The sequence below is a fragment of the Bemisia tabaci genome, chromosome 3, assembly GCF_918797505.1.
Source record: "Bemisia tabaci chromosome 3, PGI_BMITA_v3".
Lineage (NCBI taxonomy): Eukaryota > Metazoa > Arthropoda > Insecta > Hemiptera > Aleyrodidae > Bemisia > Bemisia tabaci.
The window spans coordinates 22,075,374-22,096,255 of NC_092795.1; the positions used below are offsets into that span (position 1 = coordinate 22,075,374).

The 20,882-nt window shown below is 36.8% G+C and overlaps 1 protein-coding gene across 4 annotated transcripts in view; it reads left to right on the forward strand.

Annotated features, from left to right (window-relative positions):
* LOC109029926 (bone morphogenetic protein 1) overlaps positions 1–10,603 on the forward strand; it is a 112,164-nt gene extending 101,561 nt beyond the window's left edge. For 3 of the 4 annotated variants that reach the window (XM_019040630.2, XM_019040631.2, XM_019040632.2), the window contains one exon: positions 1,816–10,603. In XM_019040630.2, coding sequence (XP_018896175.2) covers positions 1,816–2,054 — 239 coding nt within the window. In that variant the 3' untranslated portion in view covers positions 2,055–10,603. The remainder of the gene's footprint in view (positions 1–1,815) is intronic. The other variant, XR_002008667.2, reaches the window with a different exon arrangement.
* The last annotated feature ends 10,279 nt before the right edge of the window (positions 10,604–20,882 follow it).

Below are 20,882 nucleotides of genomic sequence, written 5' to 3' on the forward strand. Positions count from 1 at the left end.
GAATTGGGGCCCCACGCACATTTTTTGCTTCCTTCCTTAAAAAATAAAAAATAAAATTCCCAAAAAATAGATTAACGCAATTTTTGAAAAGAAACTTTTAAAAATTGACTTGCCGAGCCTACTAAACCCTGCAGATAGCTGCCTTAAACTAGCCTTATAGTACTTCTCAAAGAGTGTGAATTTCTCAAGTTTACCTCGAGATGCCTCCCCCAAACCTTGAGCTTCAGGCAGAAAATTTCGAATATTGGGCCTCCCAAAGTGCATATAAAAATGTTTAAGTGGTCCATAGTTTCTTGAGATTTTCTTGATTTTTGCAAAATACAATTGTTTCACTCCAACAGGCTGAATGTGCTCTAAATCAGCACTGAATACCCCTCATGGTAATGCGGCTGAATTTGTTGATAGTATCCTTCTTTCTAGGAAAAATCAACAAGATTTTAGAGCATCCCTCACCTTCAGTAATACCTTGACAATGAATGCATGAACACTCATGCTAGATTTTCTTGCCATTTCAATTTCTGCAGAATTACAGTTTAAAAACAGATCACTGATGAAGTGTCTCGTAATATTATTCCCCTCCTGGCCTTTGCCCTGAATAAGTAGAGGCTCTACATGCCCATTGCGAATGAACCAAGTTATGGACATCCACAGTAAAGAAACAACATTTTTTTTTTTCACATATACAAAATCATCATCATTTTTTAGAAGTAGAAATCTTGCAATTAAAAAGACCGTCTCTTACATAGAATATTCTAAAAACTCAAGAAAAAAACACAACAAAACAGATAGACCAGCAAGACAAAATCATATCCGAGGCATTTTCGATCTTTTTAGCCTTGTCTCCTTATCTTGTTGTGTTTCATTATATTTTAAAAATATACGATGTAACATGCCTGTTGGGGCTTTTTTCCTTGATTCAAAGCAAGGAAGTTATTAGAAAACGTGTATTTTTTGTGAAAAGAATTTATATCAAGTGAATTTATTGTTGAATTTCTTTGAGTATCATGCCAAGAAGTTAATTTCAATCAAATTTTTTGTCAATTGTAGAAGTAAGGTACCCTTGCAATTTATGCATCACAAAAGGACTACGCCTAGAATGCCAACAAATTAGCTGGTGCCGACTGAATTTTGATAGTTTTTGACATGATGTTCCTTATGGCCCCCTGAACACAGTAACCTTTAAAAACCAATCTTTTCATGTGCCAATCTGAAAAGTGAATTTTTCTGTATTTGTACATGCAATATCGAGTAGAAATATTGCAAAATCTTATCGATCATCAATGGATGTTCAGTTTCCTTTCAGGCTAGGAAGATTAGACAGGCGAATAGAATCGTTCGAATGATGAGAGAGTGCAGTGCCACGTCTTCACACTTAAAGCATCAGTCCCACATCTCCATCAGGAGACGCGGTAAGAGGGTTGAAAAAGTCACTCCCTGACCCTGCTATTCTCAAAATTGACACTTAGGAAGATCACTTCCAAAAGCTCATTAGGCTTAGGAGGTTGTAGAGAACATCATATCAAATAATATCAACATTTAGACAGCTTAAATTTCTTGGTATTTTCGTAGTCCTTTTCAGCATTTCACACATGAATTGAGATTTCCCCAAACTCTTCCCCTTCTAGCACCTGAAAGAATGCAGCGGTTGCCAGCTTGCCAGAGTTTCACTAAAAAATGTTTTTACACTATGTAAAAACCATTATTCAAAACTCTGCATACCTAAATGTTTCCAAGCGAACTCTCAAAAAAAAAAAAAAAAAAAAATTTAAAATGCCATTAACTTTAGAGGTAACATGTATGTATCTCATTTTTTAGGTTATGTTGAAACTCCGGTTGACTGGTTGTTGATATCGGTACTAGGTGGAGCTGGTATCTCTGCTATTATCATGCTGATGCTCTGTGTTTGTTGCCAAAGGAAACACAGACATAGACAACGAAGACATCATTTGACAAGGTTGCACAGCGCGAGTCCAGGCTCACTTCGCTCCTTAGCCGGACAACAGCATTACTGTGACGAAATTGGCCAGCGGTATGCTAGTGTTAATAGTGTTTGACCTTTGGAATATTTCTAATGAAAGTCTCATGATTGGTCATAACCTGAATAAGAGAATAGATACGAGTATTCTCAGTTGAAGAAGAGAAATGTCTTCAAACCCTTTTACCTTAAAATCAAGAGATCTTTTAAAAGAATAGGTACTACAATTGAGTAGCCTCTAAAAAGTCACTTTTAATTATAATGGTTGTATTTTTGCAGCTACCTTAGTAACAAATCTCAAGTCTTCCAAAAATAAAATATTTTACACCGTGTAAAAATTTAAAAAGCTAATGAAAATTTTGAAAACGAATTTCTCCTTTCATGATGAGGAACAATACCGTGAAACGCTCAGAGTTTGTACTTCTGTTCCACCATATTTTTTTATCTTTTAACATGTTTTGCTTCAAGGAACGCACTTATTTGCTAGTAAAATCTAAAATTCCCTATACTTTGAACAGCGGATCATGGTATTGTAGGAATTGACCTCAGTTTTGTGACCTTCATCCTCACAGTTCACTTGATTGTAGTATGCCTGCAAATTTCCATTCTCATTAAGAGATCTGTTTAATGTTCAGTGTTGAACAGCTTTTTGGCAGAGGAATAAATCTGATTAGTTATACATAAAAAAAAAAAAAAAAAAAAAAAAAAAAAAAAAAACTAGGAAATACACTGTACAACAAAATTAATTTTTAAAATTGCCTAGCTGGGTCTTTAAAGGTAGTGGAGGATAGGATACTGTAAGGGGAGCCAACAATGCGCTCTGTAAGGGCTTAATGGCATAGATCACCCTTGAATGGACACCTGAATACAAGTCTAATTTTTTTTTCCTCATATGTTTTAAAAAGGAATTCCTACACCTATTCTTTGAAACCACGCAAGTATTTCTAGAAACATTTTGAGAACCTTTAGTTTGAAGGATTTAAGTTTTATTCCTTTGTGAAAACATATTGAAGCAACTGATTTAAGTAGCCATATGAATGAAATTTTGATACCTTTCCAGCCTATTACTAAACTGGAAATAATGATCCATATAAAATTATTTCTCAAGGAGGCAAAAATCCAAAAAATTCTGCACTCCTGAAGGAAATCAGTTGGCAAGAGAAGAGACTTTTACCTAGTTGTTATGGATACATTTTTGGACTCTGAAAATCCCTTGAAAGTCTGTTGGGGTCGAATTAATTGGAATGGGCATTAAAGATTTCCTTGCTTATCTCATAAAGATTCCTAAATTTTCTAGATAAAAATTGATACAGTGTAATTTTTTCCGGTATGCATGGTAGCACAATTTAAGTGCGCACCTCAAGCGCACTTTATTTATTTATTTATTTTTTTTAAATTTTCGCTTTTGAAAAATTATTCCAAAATATTATGATGACTATCAGTGATTGCAATGGGCTTGTTGCAAATTCTTGCTAGTTTTTCTATATAACATATAACAGTTGTTTCTAACAGTAAATGTTTCAAAAATCATGATGAGCGCATTGGCAAAGTTTGAAATACACTCCTAACTTCACAATCTGTGTAAGAAATTTGCGCCTCTTTGAGCTTTCTGCTTCACAAGCGATACTACGGCACAGGTAAACAATTCGTTAGAGGTGTTGCTCACTCCAACCCCTGTGCACTAGAATACTACACAATATTCAACATGGCCGACACCAATCCGCCAATACACATGTACCTGGACAAGACTCTAACCATTTGTTTACAACCCAGCGTGTTTACATTCTTGATTTCTTCGCGTCGATAAAGATCCGCTTTGGTTGCCCTTGTGCTTCCGACTGCAATTTGCGCGTGGAAACGTCGGCTATGTTCAGTATTGTTGTTGCGAAAGGGTTGAATGGAACGTCTCCTCTAACAGAATGTTCACCTGTGCCGTTGTATCGTTTTCGAAGCAGAAAGCTAAAATAAAGGCAAATTTCTTACGCAGATTCTAAAGTTAGGAGTGCATTTCAAACTTTGCCAATGAGCTCATCGTCATTTTTGAGACGTTTACTGATTGAGACAACTGTTATTTTTGCTCTAGCAAAAGTTTGCCACAGGTCCATTGCAATGAGTAAAAAAAAAAGTATCAACTGTCAAGAGTAAATTTTGGATCAATGCACAATAGTGCCATCTTGAAGTAAAAATCTTACAAATTTTTCCTCGAAAATGCCCAACTCACCAGACCTGCATCGTCTAGCCCACCTTTAAGTGGAATTTCAAAGTTCACGAGGATTGAATTTTTAAAATGAGGCATCACTCCAGTGAAAATAATTTTTTGTGTGTGAATTTTATGGCACATTTTTAGGTTTGAAAGCTTTGGCACTAGCATTGTAACACTTCTGACTTGATTAGATGCTGAGATGGAACATTTCATCATGAAAAATAAGAATTTGAAATCTCAAGGCTGAAATTTCACATGAAATTTTATATTATTATTCTGTAAAGTTTCAGGGTATTTTCATGAAATTTTAGAAACTTTTTAAAATTTCAAGTGCGATCTCAAGATGCCTTTTGTCCATCTTGCCAGAACCCAATGCAGATGCATGTAACAAACACACTAATCCCCTACTGTTTGTTCTAAACATTTAGTGACTTTTTTTTAGAGTTGAAGTTAAATTAAAAATATAAAATCGTGTTCTCCTCTTTCCCCTGATGACAGGTTAGTGGTAGTATTTTTTAAAGAGAGGCAAGAAATGGCTTCTTCGTAGATTTAAAGCCATTCTGTGCTATTTAGAGTTTTACGAGGAAATTTTGAAAGATTAAAAAGAATTTAGTGAACTCTTGGAAAAATCTTAGATCTACTGAAACTCAGAATTTCCTTTGAAAAGAGCTTACCTAAGTTAAAATTCTGACTCTTCTGGATTTTTTTCTGTCGTAAAACAGAGCCACTGAGCACTTTGTATTCATTGTGGCCAAACTGTTATTGTGTGGAAAGATTAGGTCCTTGATATTATTACCTTATCAGAATTTTGGGAACGAAATCTGACATGGCATATTCATCTTTTTAATCCAATCAACGGACTTTATGTGTCACTTTTGAGGCAAGTAAACCCTCTTACCTGGTTTGAGTTTTACGATGCTACTGCAAAACATAATAATACCGAAAAATTGTGATGGCTCCCCAATTCTTCGAAGGTTCTGATCATTACCTACTTTTACGGTTTAATCAAGTGACACGCTCTGAAATCATTTTCAATTTTCATATTATTTCAGTATTTCATATTAAATCTTTTGAAATTAGGAGTAGATTTAAAACATCAATAAGAAAGAACTTCCTCAACTCTTTCTTGGTTTTGATATAAGTTCTTTCTTTGAAATTTGCTCACATCACTTAAAAGTAGTTTGAATTCCAAAAATATTGTACAGGTACCTACATTTTTGTACAATAGCATTTACATAATTATATTGTATTATCGTGATGATCATTACCTATTATTATTCCCATACATTACTGTTGTTTGTACACTGTACAGTAGGACTCATTGAGACCTTTAGTCATTCAGGAATTTTCTTGTTTTAAATTTTTTTTATTTCATGCAATGCTGTTGGAAAATTAAAATTGTGATAATCATTGTACAATCTCATCCTAGTTATTTGCACTGAGAGCCAAGTGTCCCTGAATGAACTCTTAAAATTTTCAGAGAAGTGCATCCCTTTAATTTTTTCTTTTTTTAATTTAAATTCATTTTTTAGAGACTCATAATCTACTCAACAAGTGTATCATTATATGTACTCATTCATTGATACTTTACAGAATTGTAAGTACGTAATGTTACACTGTTTTATACGTGTAATGCACCCTTTTAACTCACAAAATTTGTCTCAAATTTGTGCTGCCACCAGTTCACAAATATTGCAACAAGAAACAACCTACAAATCTTTGGGTGCTGCTTTGTTAGGAGTGGATGTACTAAATAATAATATGCCTCCCTGCTGCATAGCAGCATTAACCTGACATCTGCACTTTTGAATTCTTTCTGCACCATGTATGACAACTAATTAATCTACTGAAACATGAGTCTTTTTATCATGTTGCTGCTTTCACGATGAGAATAAGTGCAAAAATCAATCCTTGAATGGTTGTAGTATCATCGCAAGATGATAGATAGCGGAACTCACCTTAAAAAACTGTAGATAATACGGTGCAGCAAATACTGGAAACGGGACTAATATGACTTATCATTGATAACGGTTTTTATCCACCGATAACAAAGCTAGCAAACATAATATTAATGAATGGTGCTTATAATACAGAAAAAAATGTATTTGAAGGAAAGGATTATCCATTAACTACACATTACTCTTTTTAGACTTACTTTTTTCTGAATGACAGCTGTGAAATGCTGAACACCTTCCTCCTCCCCCAAGTGCCTTCGGTAACTTTGGGATGGCACCATAAGTGTGTTAGAAACTTTTTTTTTGTTGAAATGGTTTTCAAGAAATATAGAAAAAAATTTCAGTTTCCCTTCTTAGCTTCACAGGAATGGTGGTGTCCACCCTTTTCATACACTAAGAGTCAAAAAATGAGAGAAAAAAAAAACAGTGAATACTGAAGTGGGATATCATCTTATGAGCCCAAAACGAACTAAGGAGTGGTTTTAATGTTTGTTTGAAATAGATCATCATCGTCATGTGAAATCTGTATTGATTTAATTAACGAAAGATGAATAGATTCTCACAATGGATGCTTTCATTTTAATTCATCATCGGTGTGGAAAATAGGGTCTTACAGAATGTGAGTTCGATGATTCTTTATCTTATTACTATTGTACAGTTAGAGAAAATCGTTTTGAAGGCTCCTTGGGAAAGGAGTTATGCCAGTTAAAATTTTGTTGTTTTGAAACATGGCATATCACATTTTATAATTCAGGCCACTTTGATTGATTATGTCCAACACATTTCATTTGCAGTTTCATATTTTATCAGCCGAGATCCATTCAAAGCCAAGAATTATTTTTCTGTTGAAGAGAGGTGATCAGAATAGTCAGACTTAATAGGAGCAGATTAAAAAGAGCGTTTTAGAAGAAAAAAAATAGCAAGTTTTTGAACCACACGATTCAATCCTTGACATCCCTCATACCAATTCAGAGTGTTTGAGCATGAAAAAAAAAAAAAAAAATTATGCAGCCGCTAACAACGCTCATGAGGGAATATTAAGTCCATAAAATTGCCAAATCCAAGTACCATCAGTGGAGACATCTTTCTACGGTAAAAACTTATAATCTTAAAATGCAATTAATTCAGATCTGCTGCTTCTAATCTACCGACAGAGGAAAAATCATCAAACGAAGTACTGTAGAATAATGTCACAGCATAGAGTGTTTAAAAAAGTCAAAGTAAAGCGCTTAATTAAAGTCAGGCTGCGTTTAACATTGCTTTGCTCTCAATGATGCCTAGCAGCGAGAAGTTGCCCCCCTTCCTCCCCCAAACAGTTGTCAACTGAAATAATTTTACTGCTGATTTCCTTTCATTTTTAGCCTTTTGACTTAATTACTTTGTGCATTTGATCACTTTAAAGTATCCTGCCATAACTTCTTGATATTATTTTGGAATGTAAAATGGCCGAAATTTAATTGTCCTGCAAACAAGCATGAAAATTCAATAGAATAATTTTTAGGATAACCTGTAAACTTGCCTTTTTGTACTGTTTTAGAATGTTCCATCCTTACATGTTCTTTACAAACCTTTCATGCAGATGAACTTTCTAATTGAAGAAATAAGTAATTAATTAATGAACTAACTCTAGTGGGCCAGTAAGAGCTTCTAAATTTCTTTAAACATATACTCTGAAAACAGCACATCCACACAGAGATTTTACAACATGTGGTCAGTGCCAGTGTCAATTTTACAGTCATGTGGTGTGCCATCTTGCAGATGTGATGTCGTCAAGTCCTCACAAAAAATGTTTCTGATTTCTTGATAAAAACCAAGAGATACTTGAAGCAAAGTATATTAAAATTTTAGATTGGTCGGATGAAAGTACATACAGAATATATGATTTGTGAACAAAATGACATAGTATAATAGAGCAACATAAAAGAGCCGTATGCAAAAACGACATTTTTCGCCCCCCCACTAAAACTTATTCAAACTTCGTCTATCAGTTACTAATACTGGAGCGCTTCTTTCCCCAAATTTTCAGACCCCCAAAAAATTTTGGGGGGGCGCTAGGGGGGGTGGAAGTCAAAACCTGGGACCCTCGATATCTTTCGAACGAAACAAGATATTGAGGCCCGGTTTGGACGAAAAATCGTCTAAAATTGCATACTTTAAGATTCTAAAGGTCAAAATCCCAAAATTAAATTTTTAAATTAACTTACGTGCTTTTTTCAGTTTTTGAGGAAAAACAATTTCTTTTAAACAGATTAAACTGAAATTTCACATTTTTTGATTTGAACCAAAACCAGTTTTTTAAATTGCTCGTCTTTTTCCGCATCCAACGAGTGGTCGTATAAGCTGGGGAACTGAACGGTTCCGGAGTTATGATCGATTGAAGTTTCCGCTCAACGCGCGCCGACCGATTTTTGCGCGCAAAAAAGTCGGATTTGACTGTTATTAAATCAGATTTAATGTTCAAACTGAGCAAAATGCATTATTAGGGACTCTTGAGGGTCGCTGAGTTCAGAAATACAGACACTTCCAAAAAATTCACGTTTTCAAAATTACAGCTCCGTACAGGACCACTGAGCGGCCGGTCGGCGCTCAGTGGGCCTCTAAAATAGCGCTACGGAGCTGTAATTTTAAAAACGTGCATTTTTTGGAAGTATCTGTAATTTCTGGACTCAGCGACCCTCAAGAGTCCCTAACAATGCATTTTGCTCAGTTTGAACATTAAATCTGATTTAATAACAGTCAAATCCGACTTTTTTGCGCGCAAAAATCGGTCGGCGCGCGTTGAGCGGAAACTTCAATCGATCGTAACTCCGGAACCGTTCGGTTCCCCAGCTTATACGACCACTCGTTGGATGCGGAAAAAGACGAGCAATTTAAAAAACTGGTTTTGGTTCAAATCAAAAAATGTGAAATTTCAGTTTAATCTGTTTAAAAGAAATTGTTTTTCCTCAAAAACTGAAAAAAGCACGTAAGTTAATTTAAAAATTTAATTTTGGGATTTTGACCTTTAGAATCTTAAAGTATGCAATTTTAGACGATTTTTCGTCCAAACCGGGCCTCAATATCTTGTTTCGTTCGAAAGATATCGAGGGTCCCAGGTTTTGCCTTCCACCCCCCCTAGCGCCCCCCCAAAATTTTTTGGGGGTCTGAAAATTTGGGGAAAGAATCGCTCCAGTATTAGTAACTGATAGACGAAGTTTGAATAAGTTTTAGTGGGGGGGGCGAAAAATGTCGTTTTTGCATACGGCTCTTTACTGATTAAAATAATTAATTTTCAGGATTCTTTTCTGACTTCTGATCAACAAGCCTGTTCTTTGATCTGACTCCTAGGTACAAAGTTCAAAATGACAAAGACCTTTTAGTGTCTCAATGGCTCATTGAAAGTTTCTTAGAACATACTCTTAGTATTTTCCAGGGAATTTAATATTTACCTGCACTTACCTAGAGAATGCTTCTGAAATATTTATACGAGCATTCTCTAAAAGTAGGAAAAGAAATCTTCCAGAACTGTTATCATTTCCTAATACAATACTCTAGATTATGTCCTCAGAATATTCCATTGTTTGTAGGGCTCTTGTGCTCTGAAATTATGTTTGTTTTTCATTATACTTATACTGTAAAGGAGGAAAAAATTGTTCTCACTAACTTCTGAGAATACTCCACTAAGTAATTGCAGGGTTCCTGTGCTCTAAGTTCCTGTCACTTAAATATGCTGAATGACCAATTATGTATGTATGTATGTATGTATGTAAGTAAGTACCTACCATTAAAAGAAGGCAAAATAAGATGAAACTCTCGATTTTTCTAAGATTTTTATCTTTGCAAGTTAATAATGTAATGAACCATTATTGACCTCAGTATCTAATGTGAGATTTTTTTTGTTATGATGCTCAATTCTTGAATACCTAAGTACATTGTCGAATATTTGTATCACCTATTTTATTACTGTATTTTAGTTAATTATTATTTAAAAAGTAAAATAAGTGAAAATGTTTCCATAAATTTGTAATTAAGTCTACAACTCGAGAACTTATTAATGATTTTAGAATTTTTTACCTTTGTGAAAGTTTATGAAACACAGTCTACATTGGAAAGACTTAAGCTAATTTTCTTTATACATAGGTGACCGCAGGCAAGATGTTATGTACTATTCAATTCTTTCCCTTTCCAAGCCTTTCTCCCTTTTTTCATTTTTTATTTTAATGTTTTGTTTAATTAAATTTCCTAATCAGAATTTCATTGAGTAGGTAGGTCATAAGTACTTTAAATGTTTCTAAGTATTTTTTTAGTTTCTTAATACTTTTGCCCTAGCAGCAGAATGGTGTTCCATTATTGAAACCAAGAATATATCACTCTCAAGTTGTTTACCTTCTGTGATTCAAGGCACTTTGATAGTGCTAAGTGCCACCAACCACTGTTAAATTAAGCTCATGTGTATTAGTTTTATGGAACGCAATAAATGGTGAAAATTACTGTCAGACTTAAATGATATTTTGTCCCCAGACAAATACTCTTTTCTTCTTCACTGATCCACATCTCCATAGCTGCACAGCAAGAGCTAGAGCTGCAAGATGGTTAATGCGTAGGTATCTTTAGAACTCTTGATGGTAATAAGAAAGTATCCGAGTAAAGTAAAACCCGCCATAGCTATGGGTATCCCAAACCACCCATGTCAGGGTTGTTTCTCAGATACTTTCAGTCAGACGAAGTCCAGGACGGCAGGAACAAATAGAGATTTGATACCAAGGAATCAGAATTTCATCATCCTGAATCCTCCCTGCGGTGCCCTTCAGTGGCTAAGATTGGGGTTCCCATCACAAGTTAGAAATTATTTGATCAAGGTCAAAAAGTATGGCAAAAGCCCAAAATGAATACTAACGTGACTAATATCCTCCGTTAGAAAAATTATTGACCCCAGAAGTTGGCGGAGAGAGTATCGCTCGATTAAATGCTAGAAAATGGATGTAGAGGCCTGAAAATGAGTATTTGACCCCAAGGCAACCAAATATGGCAGTTCTGAAGCCCTTTAAACCCTCTCTGATGGAGACTGAGCCAGCCCTTGACTTGTTAAATTTACAAATTTCAAGGATGGCTCGCCCTTCTAACCTATCAGCTAGACCCTGGGGAATTTTAATATTGCCAGACTCAGATTCCTTGAGGTTTATTACTCATTCGTAAACCTCTTTTCAGCACCTCTAGGTTGATTAAGTGCGATCTAATTCATTTGAGGGGCTTTGTCTCCCAACTTCAAGGATTAATATTTCGGATGAAGATGGGCTTATGAAGAACTTTTTGGTATTGATTTAGGTCAAAATTTTCTGTAACTAGAGGCGAATTTTGGTGAGTGGATTTGGTCGAGTTTTTTCTCTAGATTGGCAGGGTTGCAAACCAAAGGAGAAAAGCTCTCTGCTGAAGTCAAGAACTATGCACTCAGTTGCTTGATGAATTTTGGCCAGCATTTGCATCCATCTACGTTTCACCTCACCTCGAGAGGTGGGTCGAGAATTTTGGATGTGGTAGCCATTGCTGCCAGCATGAAAACCAAATGTTGTAGGCGCACCCTCGCCCCGGAGGAATTTCGTTTTGTTGTAACAAAGGTTGGCAGAAAGTTAAAAACTTCCAACCAAATCTATTCGCGAAAATTCGTCTAAGGTTTTCTGAAATTTACTTCAATGTTATAATCTCAAAATTGTGATGGGAACCACAATTTTCAGAGACAGGACCCCTTTTTTAGGTTCTAAGAGGGGCCGAGGAGGATTCTGAAATATGAAATTTGGATTCATTGGCGTCAGTTCCCTTCTCATTCCCATGATCCTCGACCTCGACTAGATGATAAAACAAGTGATATGAGTAAAGGATCACTTTTCAGTTTTGGGCGTCAAATCATCTGTTGTTTCAAGATAGGTTGGTCTCTTTGAATGATGTACTTGTCCGATGGGATATGGGATTATCACTAAAACATGTTGTCTGCTCACACAAAGCAAAATATTGTCTCTCCATAATCAAATATTTGTTCAAAATAATTCCCAGAAAGTGATGTATTGTTGGAAAGAGATTCACAAAAAACAAAAATGTCGTATAAGAAGGAAGAATGTATTGACAGTATCGTCCAAAAAAGCTCTGGTGGCTGGGCGTTACTTAAATTACGCCATTGCCATATGAACCATCTCACTAAATATTACAAGGAAAAGGGTTCAGTGTAAAAACATGATGATAATGTTTAGATAATTGGGAGTGCTTATACTCTACACAGCAAAACAAATTTTTTTAGAATAAGAGATCAAAGTTACAAGTCAAGTTACACCTAAAATTTACAAAAATAGGAACATTGCACCAAGAAACAAATCATGGAACCAATCATTGCATCATTTGATTTTTTTTCTTCTCATGAAAGAGATATTCACTGTATAGAGTCAAATACATTTTCAATTTATCTGCTCTTATTTATCTGTTCGTATTATTTATCTATTTATCCGTTGGGACAAGCGACTGAAAACCATGATCCCTTCGAGTTTCTGGAATAAAAGGGTCAACAATAAAATTTAAGATATGTGGTCTTGTATTACCACTGTTACTTCAATTACAAGCTACAGAGTTTGAGAAAATTGGGATCATTAGGTATAATGAGTTATTGGGTGCATAGGCACTGCATACTGGTGCTATATTCTAATTGCTCAGTATCGTGAATGGTAGTATGTGAGCAAAGATGAAATTAGAACTACACAGAGGGCACTTTCATGCATAAGGGCCAGTGAAACTTATGGAACATGGGCATACAATGAAGATTTACTTTATAAGTTTTGAAAGTTGTAAAGACTGAGTTAAAATCGTAAAATCGAGGTCCTTTTACTGACAGTATATGCTTTGGTTTTGGCTTATTACTTGACATAAAAGTGGGCTTGAAACCACCAATGACAATTAACTTATGTTCATTGATTCTGTAGCGAGAAATTAAGTCCTTGAGTGGATAGCGCCAAATATTCGTATGTTGGGTTTCTCCAAAAAGAATGTAGATGGAACCACTTTTTACTAATCCTAATGCGCTTTCAGCTACTCTGCAATGTCTCCAGACCAATAAGGGTCTTGCTTTACATAGGAGTATGATCGTATCAGTTTTGGGTATGAACACGTCAGTCTCTATTTTTTTTTTACACTTCTTAGAGTTTTTTTTATACTTCTTAGAATGTGAGTGAGGTTCCCACCAAGTTATTCGGTCCTTACGCTTTAAAATAACCTCAGAAGCAAATCCATGCTTTTGACTTTCTTCCACCAGTAATAACATTTCTTCCGTGCCAAAATATCCATGAAAAATAAGAAAATCATGTTTACTGTAAAAATTATCAAAGTCATTTCGCATTAAGGTTTGAAAGATTTCAAAATGTGTAGATTTACTTGAATTACAGAAATTTAAATTTTGATAGCAAACTGTCACCTCTCCTTTTCTATGATGGACTTCTGATGAGAGTAAAAGAGCATTTTTATGAAGTTGAATGAATTGTGCTTCTAGTTCCTTATCCTGGATGGAGTAGGCTTCAGTGATGCAACCAATGAAATGGAGATCTTTTAGGGTTTTCACGCGACTTAAGGCCGTGTAAAGAATTTTGCCTCTCATTTCAGCAGAGACATGAATAGGAATACATATACAATTGGCAGTGCGGCCACGGATGTCATCAATCTGAACTCCTTCAGCTGGTATCAAAGGAAACTGTCGTCTCTCATAATTTAAGTTGTGACAGAAATTATGACGTAAAATACAAGTCATTTTTGTGATGACTATTCCCTTTGACTTGAAGGGTGCACAAGTTTTTTTCTTCGCCCAAGGCAAAGCAATACGGTCTTCAAGTTCAAAAACAATTTTTTCAACTTTGTTATCTTCCATTATGATATTCTTTATGATCCCAATCACACCTGCTCCAAGGCCAGCAGTTTTATCTATGTCATGAGAAATCATGTACTTGGCAGATTCTTTTAGTACTAGCAAATGTGGAAGTCCCTCAATATCAAATAATGGTTTACTTTTGAGACATTCTATCATTTTGTCGGTATTTTCAGATTTCACTGGCCCTGATAAATGGTCTTCAGCCACAGATAGATATTTACATCCATCCAGGTTGCTTAATGAGTGGTCATTGAAACAGTTTACCTGATCTGCATCACAGAATATATAAAAATTACGAAGACAAGGGCATATTAAACTTTCTGCAATTTCAAAATTTCTTTGATTAAGGATCTCTAAATCATCCTCTGTGAGCTTCCCTTTGCTGAAGTTGATTAAGATGCGGGAGAAAACAGGGTCATCTGCATGCCTGAAAATTGTCTTAAGTTCATAAAACCTGAAATTTTTCCACAAAGATTCGTTCTTGTAGATGGGAGAATCATTTTTAGCGGGCACTTGATTCAAGTCGCCCACTAGAAGTACAGGTAAATTTGCAAAGATGTTGGATTTTTTGAAAATCTGTTTTAGACGAGCATTGATGTGAGCGATAAGGCATTCACCGACACTGGAAATTTCATCAATAATTATAAGTTTAACTGATTTCAGTTGAGAATGTAAAAATTCCACAGTGCAGGCTGGTAACTTGGGTAAAGTAGGAAATTCATAACACAACATTGGAATTGCTAAACCTTCTTCTAAAGTTATTCCATTTACTATAGAGGCAGTTTTGACGGTGGGCGCCATAACTAACACCGAGGATAACCCAGATGCATCTTTGAAAAGGCTGTTTACCAACTGAGCGAGAATTTTGACAGTGTGACTTTTGCCACTCCCAGGCGGACCTGAGAGGAAATAGTGGAATACTTCATTCTCCCGGAGACAACTCATTACATGCCTTGCAAAAGTGAGCTGATCTGCTTGCAAATTTTGGAGATACCCTGAGTATGCCATGATATTGTCACTAGTTCCAGTATCCCAACCATCATCTGTTACAAAAATGGCATTTTTATTTGATTTACGAAATTTTTTTTTTCTTCCTGAGACAAAATCTAGATCAAGTCCATTTGAACTGTTTTGAGTTTCTTCCTTTCTTGATTCATGAGTTTTTCTTGATTTTCTGGTGTTTTCGAGGGTGGCTTCTTTCGTTGGCGATACAGATTTCGGTTTGGCCCCAGATACATCTGGCGAAGCATCATGGTTAAAAATTGTTCCTTGAACACTTTTGCTTTCTGAAAAAGATGCAGAATTGCATGCCTTCGAAACAAGGTAAGATAAAGCTTTAGGTGTGGCTGAAGACATTCCTTCAGAAACTAATGGAAAGCATGGATTTGGAAGACTTTCCGACACACATTCGGAGGTACCTCCAGACACCGCACCAAGAAGTTCAAGTAAAACGTCCGAGACAACTTTGGGGATATCTTCCTCCCTGGCTACAGGATCTTGTTTGGCAACTGTTCCTGAAACTTGAGAAGAATGCACAGTTGCTTTCTTCTTCCTTTTCATTTTGATACTAAGAGTTCTTTATGTTGTTGACGGAAATCCGCAGCTGAAAGTACCTACTTCCAATTACACAATGCGTCCAAACTGTATGAAATTACATCTACATGGAGAGCGAGAACTAGAACTTGAGACTAAAAATGCAGAGGTAGCGAAGGCAGACTGAGGGATTGTAAGTCTAGGTATTCGAGCAAAACTAAACAAATGGCCCCAGGATTAGAGCAAAGATTTTACCTGCAAAAACAAAGTCCACAATAGCAAGATTGAAACATAGACCTTCTCACAAACTGATCACGGAGATACTTAGTGATAAATTCACACCACCATGCATTGTATGACCATGGAATAAATGAAAGGATGAATGAAAGGTGCTACGTAAAGTACTATGAACTATAGCACATCAATAACTAAACTGGGCTGAGGCTGAGCGAGCGCTAAGCTGAGACTATTTACTATTATTTCGGTTTGCCCTTAGTCGTAACCTAACCTAACTCGTGTCATTTGATATTTGTTTATGTTTATGTTGCAGTCAGCGTTGCCAAGTTGCCTAGTACCAAATTAAAATGAAACTTAATAACTTACGCTCTGTTGGCTAAAAAAGAATCGCTCGCAGAACTTTCCCGTTGAAATCTCGCAATCCATTTAACTTTGAAAAAAATCGTTGAGCCAAAGCCCCGTGAAAAATAAAAACCGAGCTGGCAAACCACAAACCCTCCGGTAAACCCTGTAAACCCTATACCTACATTTTACTTAGTTATCTGTTATCTGTTTTTTTTTTTTTTTTTCCAGAGTCCTTAAATGCTTTTATTTTTTTCCTGAGGAATGTATCACCTACATAAATTACTTATCTTAACTCTTCATTCACATTGTATCCAATATCCGTCTCAGTACGCGGCTAATCAGAATAAAAACCATGATACAATTTATCAATAATGCATTCTGAGTGGCGCGTTGCTGCGTCGGCGAAGAAATCAAAGCTATTTACAACTCGGGTTCGTAACTAGCCTCCTCCTCCTCACGATTTCCCAATTTTTCAAGAAGTGTACGTAGTTTTGCATTCTTGGGTGAGAACTTGAATGTATTGACTTGTTTCCGCAAATTGGCCCTTATTTCCTTTTTCAAACTCTTCGGTGCAATTCTTTACTGGCAAAATAAACGCTAACTCTTTACCTACGGCAAAATTTTCCCCCGACGTAGGTCTCTTTTTCATGGGAGAAAATTCACTCGTTTCTAATCTCGCCAAACAGTGCGGCAGCCGGTCCTCGTAAAAAGCATATGAGCGCCTAAAAGACTGCAGGAATACTTCACGCTTTGCGCCTAAAACAGTGCCGTCGCTGCGGTCGGCGGGAAAAGCATATTAGAGCCTACAGGACTGTATATCGACGGTGAAACTACCAAACCACGTATCTCGGTTTGTGACGTCGCAGACTTCCGGTCATACTTTATTTTTTAAATGAAAAACTACTTAACATCCAGTCTTGAAAATTTCTGTGATTTTTCCTCTTTGTGCGGAGAAAATTCCGTGAAAATTTCAAGGAATGATATTGATTTGGTCAACTTCAAAAAAATAAAATGTGAGCGTAGATTTTTAAACACCGCAAACGAGATACGTGGTTTGGTAGTTTCACCGTCGATATAGGCATACTTGACGTATTGTGCGTACACTACAGAATAGAGAAAAAAAAGGAGGTGTTTGCATTTCGGGCAGCTTGGACTTTTTTTTATGACGTAGGTCGGTACGACGAGTTTTATCATCGATTTTCTTGGGAATGGTGTAATTTATGGAAAAAAGTCATTCTATCAAAAGTGCTTGGGATTATGTTATGAGTTGATTTAAGCAAAAAAATCGAACATCAAGGTCCGTTTTTCATATTTCGAATTCCCAAGCCTGCAATCCTAGGAGCGAGGGGCCGCAGCGATTTTACACCGAATAGTACCTATCTTACTCATAGTCTACTGAGTCACTGATGTCGAAGCTCGTGCCGTCTTCTTCTATCGCGACTATCGTTAAAACAAGAACCTCTCTATGGCGGGGAAATCGGTCGATCCAATTGAGTTCTCGTTATAGAGAGAGTGAATACTTTGTAATTTCCCTCCCTTTTGTAATCTCAACCATCATGCACGACAAGTGATCAGATGATGCGAATGTGATGTGAATGTGTGAATCATTGTTTTATGGGCTCAGCTGCGCGTGTGTGAACCGGCCGTGATTTGACGCGAAAGGGTAGTTTCACGATAACTGGAATAGTTATGTCGCCGTAACAGACAACACATTTTTCGGTCATATTTTCAGTAGTGATGATAGTCATACTCGAATTTTTATTTGCATTAATCTACTTAGGGTTACGTATAACGCTGTTCAAATATGTATCGCTCTACATTTCAATTTTGATTCATGAATGGCGGCCTAAAATGTGCCGTCTGTTACGCTGACTTTTAACCGCGTAACAGACAGCACATTTTCGAAATTTCCATGATATTAATTGAGAGTAGAGCAATAAATTATTATAAAGCGTTATAATGCGTAACCCTTTAAAGATTAATGCGAAAAAATTCGAGTGTTTATCATTTCTACTAAAAATATGACCGAAAAATGTGTTGTCTGTTACGGCGACAGAGAAAGTTTGTACTCTATGTAAAAAATCCGATGGCATTCTCCCGTAGGATTGATTGTTTTTTAGGTATAAGCGAAAAACTGGTCGCCGACGGCGATCCCCCCTCCCTCCCTCCGGCCCGCCAATTTTCAATATGGTGGCTTTAGCGGACAGCCGATTCCGGTAAACTTTTGTTATGTTGTTCGGGTCCCTGGTAAAAATTGGTGATAGGAGCTGCGTTTCAAAATACCATAGGAGTTCTTATAGCCGACTGAAGAAGGCGATAAAAAATCATATACCTAGCTGGCTGTAGAAAGTGGAAAAAATCATAAGGCCGGGCTACACGAAGCGATACAAAATTATACAGCCGGGCTATTGTTCCTATCGCCGGGCTTTACACTTTATCGCCTGGCTGTTGCTTTTTCGTCATTGGCTATAAAAGGCTATAAGAAATTGTGTAGAAATTCGTGTGCTTTGTAAATCCTTAAGTTTGTATGGAATCACCTTAAATATTTACAAAACGCACATTATATTTTCCTTTACTACATATTTTTTTTCATCATTAAAATGAGAATAATCCATACAGAGTGTGCAAACATTTCAATGTCATGAGTTGAAAAACGCTGACTCCACGAGATTAAATACATATTAGAGCCTAACACAAAGCGGAGCGGCGCGGCAGCGCACTGGCGCCTACAAACCTAACAGGAATACCTCACGCATTGCGTAATGCGTGAAGTATCCCTGTTAGGTTTGTAGGCGCCAATGCGCGTTCCGCGCTGGCTGCCCGCCCGCCGCGCCGCGCCGCAGCGTACCACGGCGCTTGAAGCAACTATTTCACACCAGAGGTATTGCACAGTATCATACGAAATTGAAGGCGTTCCAACATATTCGGAATGGCAGGCACCCTTCAAAAGTACGGAGCTTTCCTCGCAAAATAAATCAAGATACTACGGCCCAAAAAGAGAGCGGTAGTCCAAGAACTCACTAAGTCCTAGCATCCGTAATTAGTAACGTTTAGCATACACTTCATCGCCAGGCTGTTGCTTCGTCGCCATCGGCTATAAAAGGCTATGAGAAATTGTGTTGCCGGCTATAGAAGCCATTGGAAATCTTACAGCCGGCTGTAGGTTTATGGTATTTTGGAACACAGATTCTACTGCCAATTTTTACCAGGGGTGGCCGATTGTAACATGTTTCCGCAAAGAAACCTTCTATTGATTTTCCCAGATTCTCTTTTTTTGAGGTAATTTGACCGGACTAAGACCCAAGTAGCAGTGATCGCGATAAGTTGCGATTCGATCAGTAAACGTATCGCGATTTTATCAACGTCGATTAATTGCATAATATTATCGAATAAAAAATTGCGATTTCATCGCAAAAATTTGCAATAAAATTGCACCTATTTCATCAATGGCGGTCTATCGCAATATTACCATAAACAAGAATCGGGAGGTAAAATGTCGTTTTTGCAGATAAAATTGCGACAAGCACTGAGGAAAATCGCTGAGATGTTTATGACCTCGGCGATTTCATCGCCGAGAAATCGCAACGTAATCTCTAAATATCGCGATTTCTGTTGAAAAATGCTACCGGGGTGTATTTATCTTATTTACACCTTTTTGCAACCTTATTTACACCTTTAGTGCAAAGTGCCGTACGAAGCGCAAGTGGTTCTAATAATTCCTGCGACAAATGAACATAAATTAGTTTGGCAAAATTTCACCTCCCACTGTGACAACGAAACTCGTGAAGTTCTCACAGAAAATTTGGCACGCGGAGAGAAACATTCTTTGATTATAAAAGAAAGTAAGTAATTTAAGTAGTTTAAATGCCCGATTTTCTTCAAGCAGACTTCGATAATTCCGTGATTACGCGAAATTAGAATTGGCCCACCAATATTTTGCGAGTATAGGGACTTATATTGCTATGACTTATCCACAAAAGCACTTATCTGCATTGGGAATATTAAACTGGGAGAAGAGGAGGGAGAATGGGAATAGGAAGAAGAAGAGTAAAACGTACAGAATGAGGAGAGGAAGGCAACGGGAGAGAGAAAGCGGAAGGAGGGAAAAGAAGAAAAGGGGGAAATAGAAGTCAAATAAGAATAAGATGGTCGAAGAGAAAAAAGAGTAGGAGGGAGAGGGAAGAAAGAAAGGGAAAATAAAGAGAAAAGAAAAAAAGGAGAGGAAAAAGAAGAAAAGGCAGGAAAAAGGAGAGGGGCAGGGGAAGGAAGAAGGAGAATAGTACCTCTCTGCATAGGAAAATTAATAGCTATACGTTGTTCCTGAAATGACCCTATAAAATAGAACTTACGTAGTTCCTTCTCACAAAATGAATTCAAATTATATTCAACATAAAAACCCGATATTTCTTCACTACTAAGTCGAATGTAGAAGTGTTGGATGTGTATGTGTCCTCCTACCTAAATGTTTCTACGTATATATGTAATGCGGGTATAATATGGAGGGGACTTGTATTTGTGACGGCCGGCATAGGGAACAGAAGTGTGGGCGAAACGTCATTCGGCGCTTACTTGTTACGTACGCATCATAGGAGAGAGGGGGGTAGGAAAAGTATATTTCATCACCTTTCGGCCCAAGTATCACAAAACGCCATGCGACGTTTCAAAATTTCCGTCACCATTGTATTTTTTTACCAAGAAATTTTTCAACGAAAGCTGTCTGAAAATTTTCCTGGCTTTTCTATCTATGGTGCCGATAAA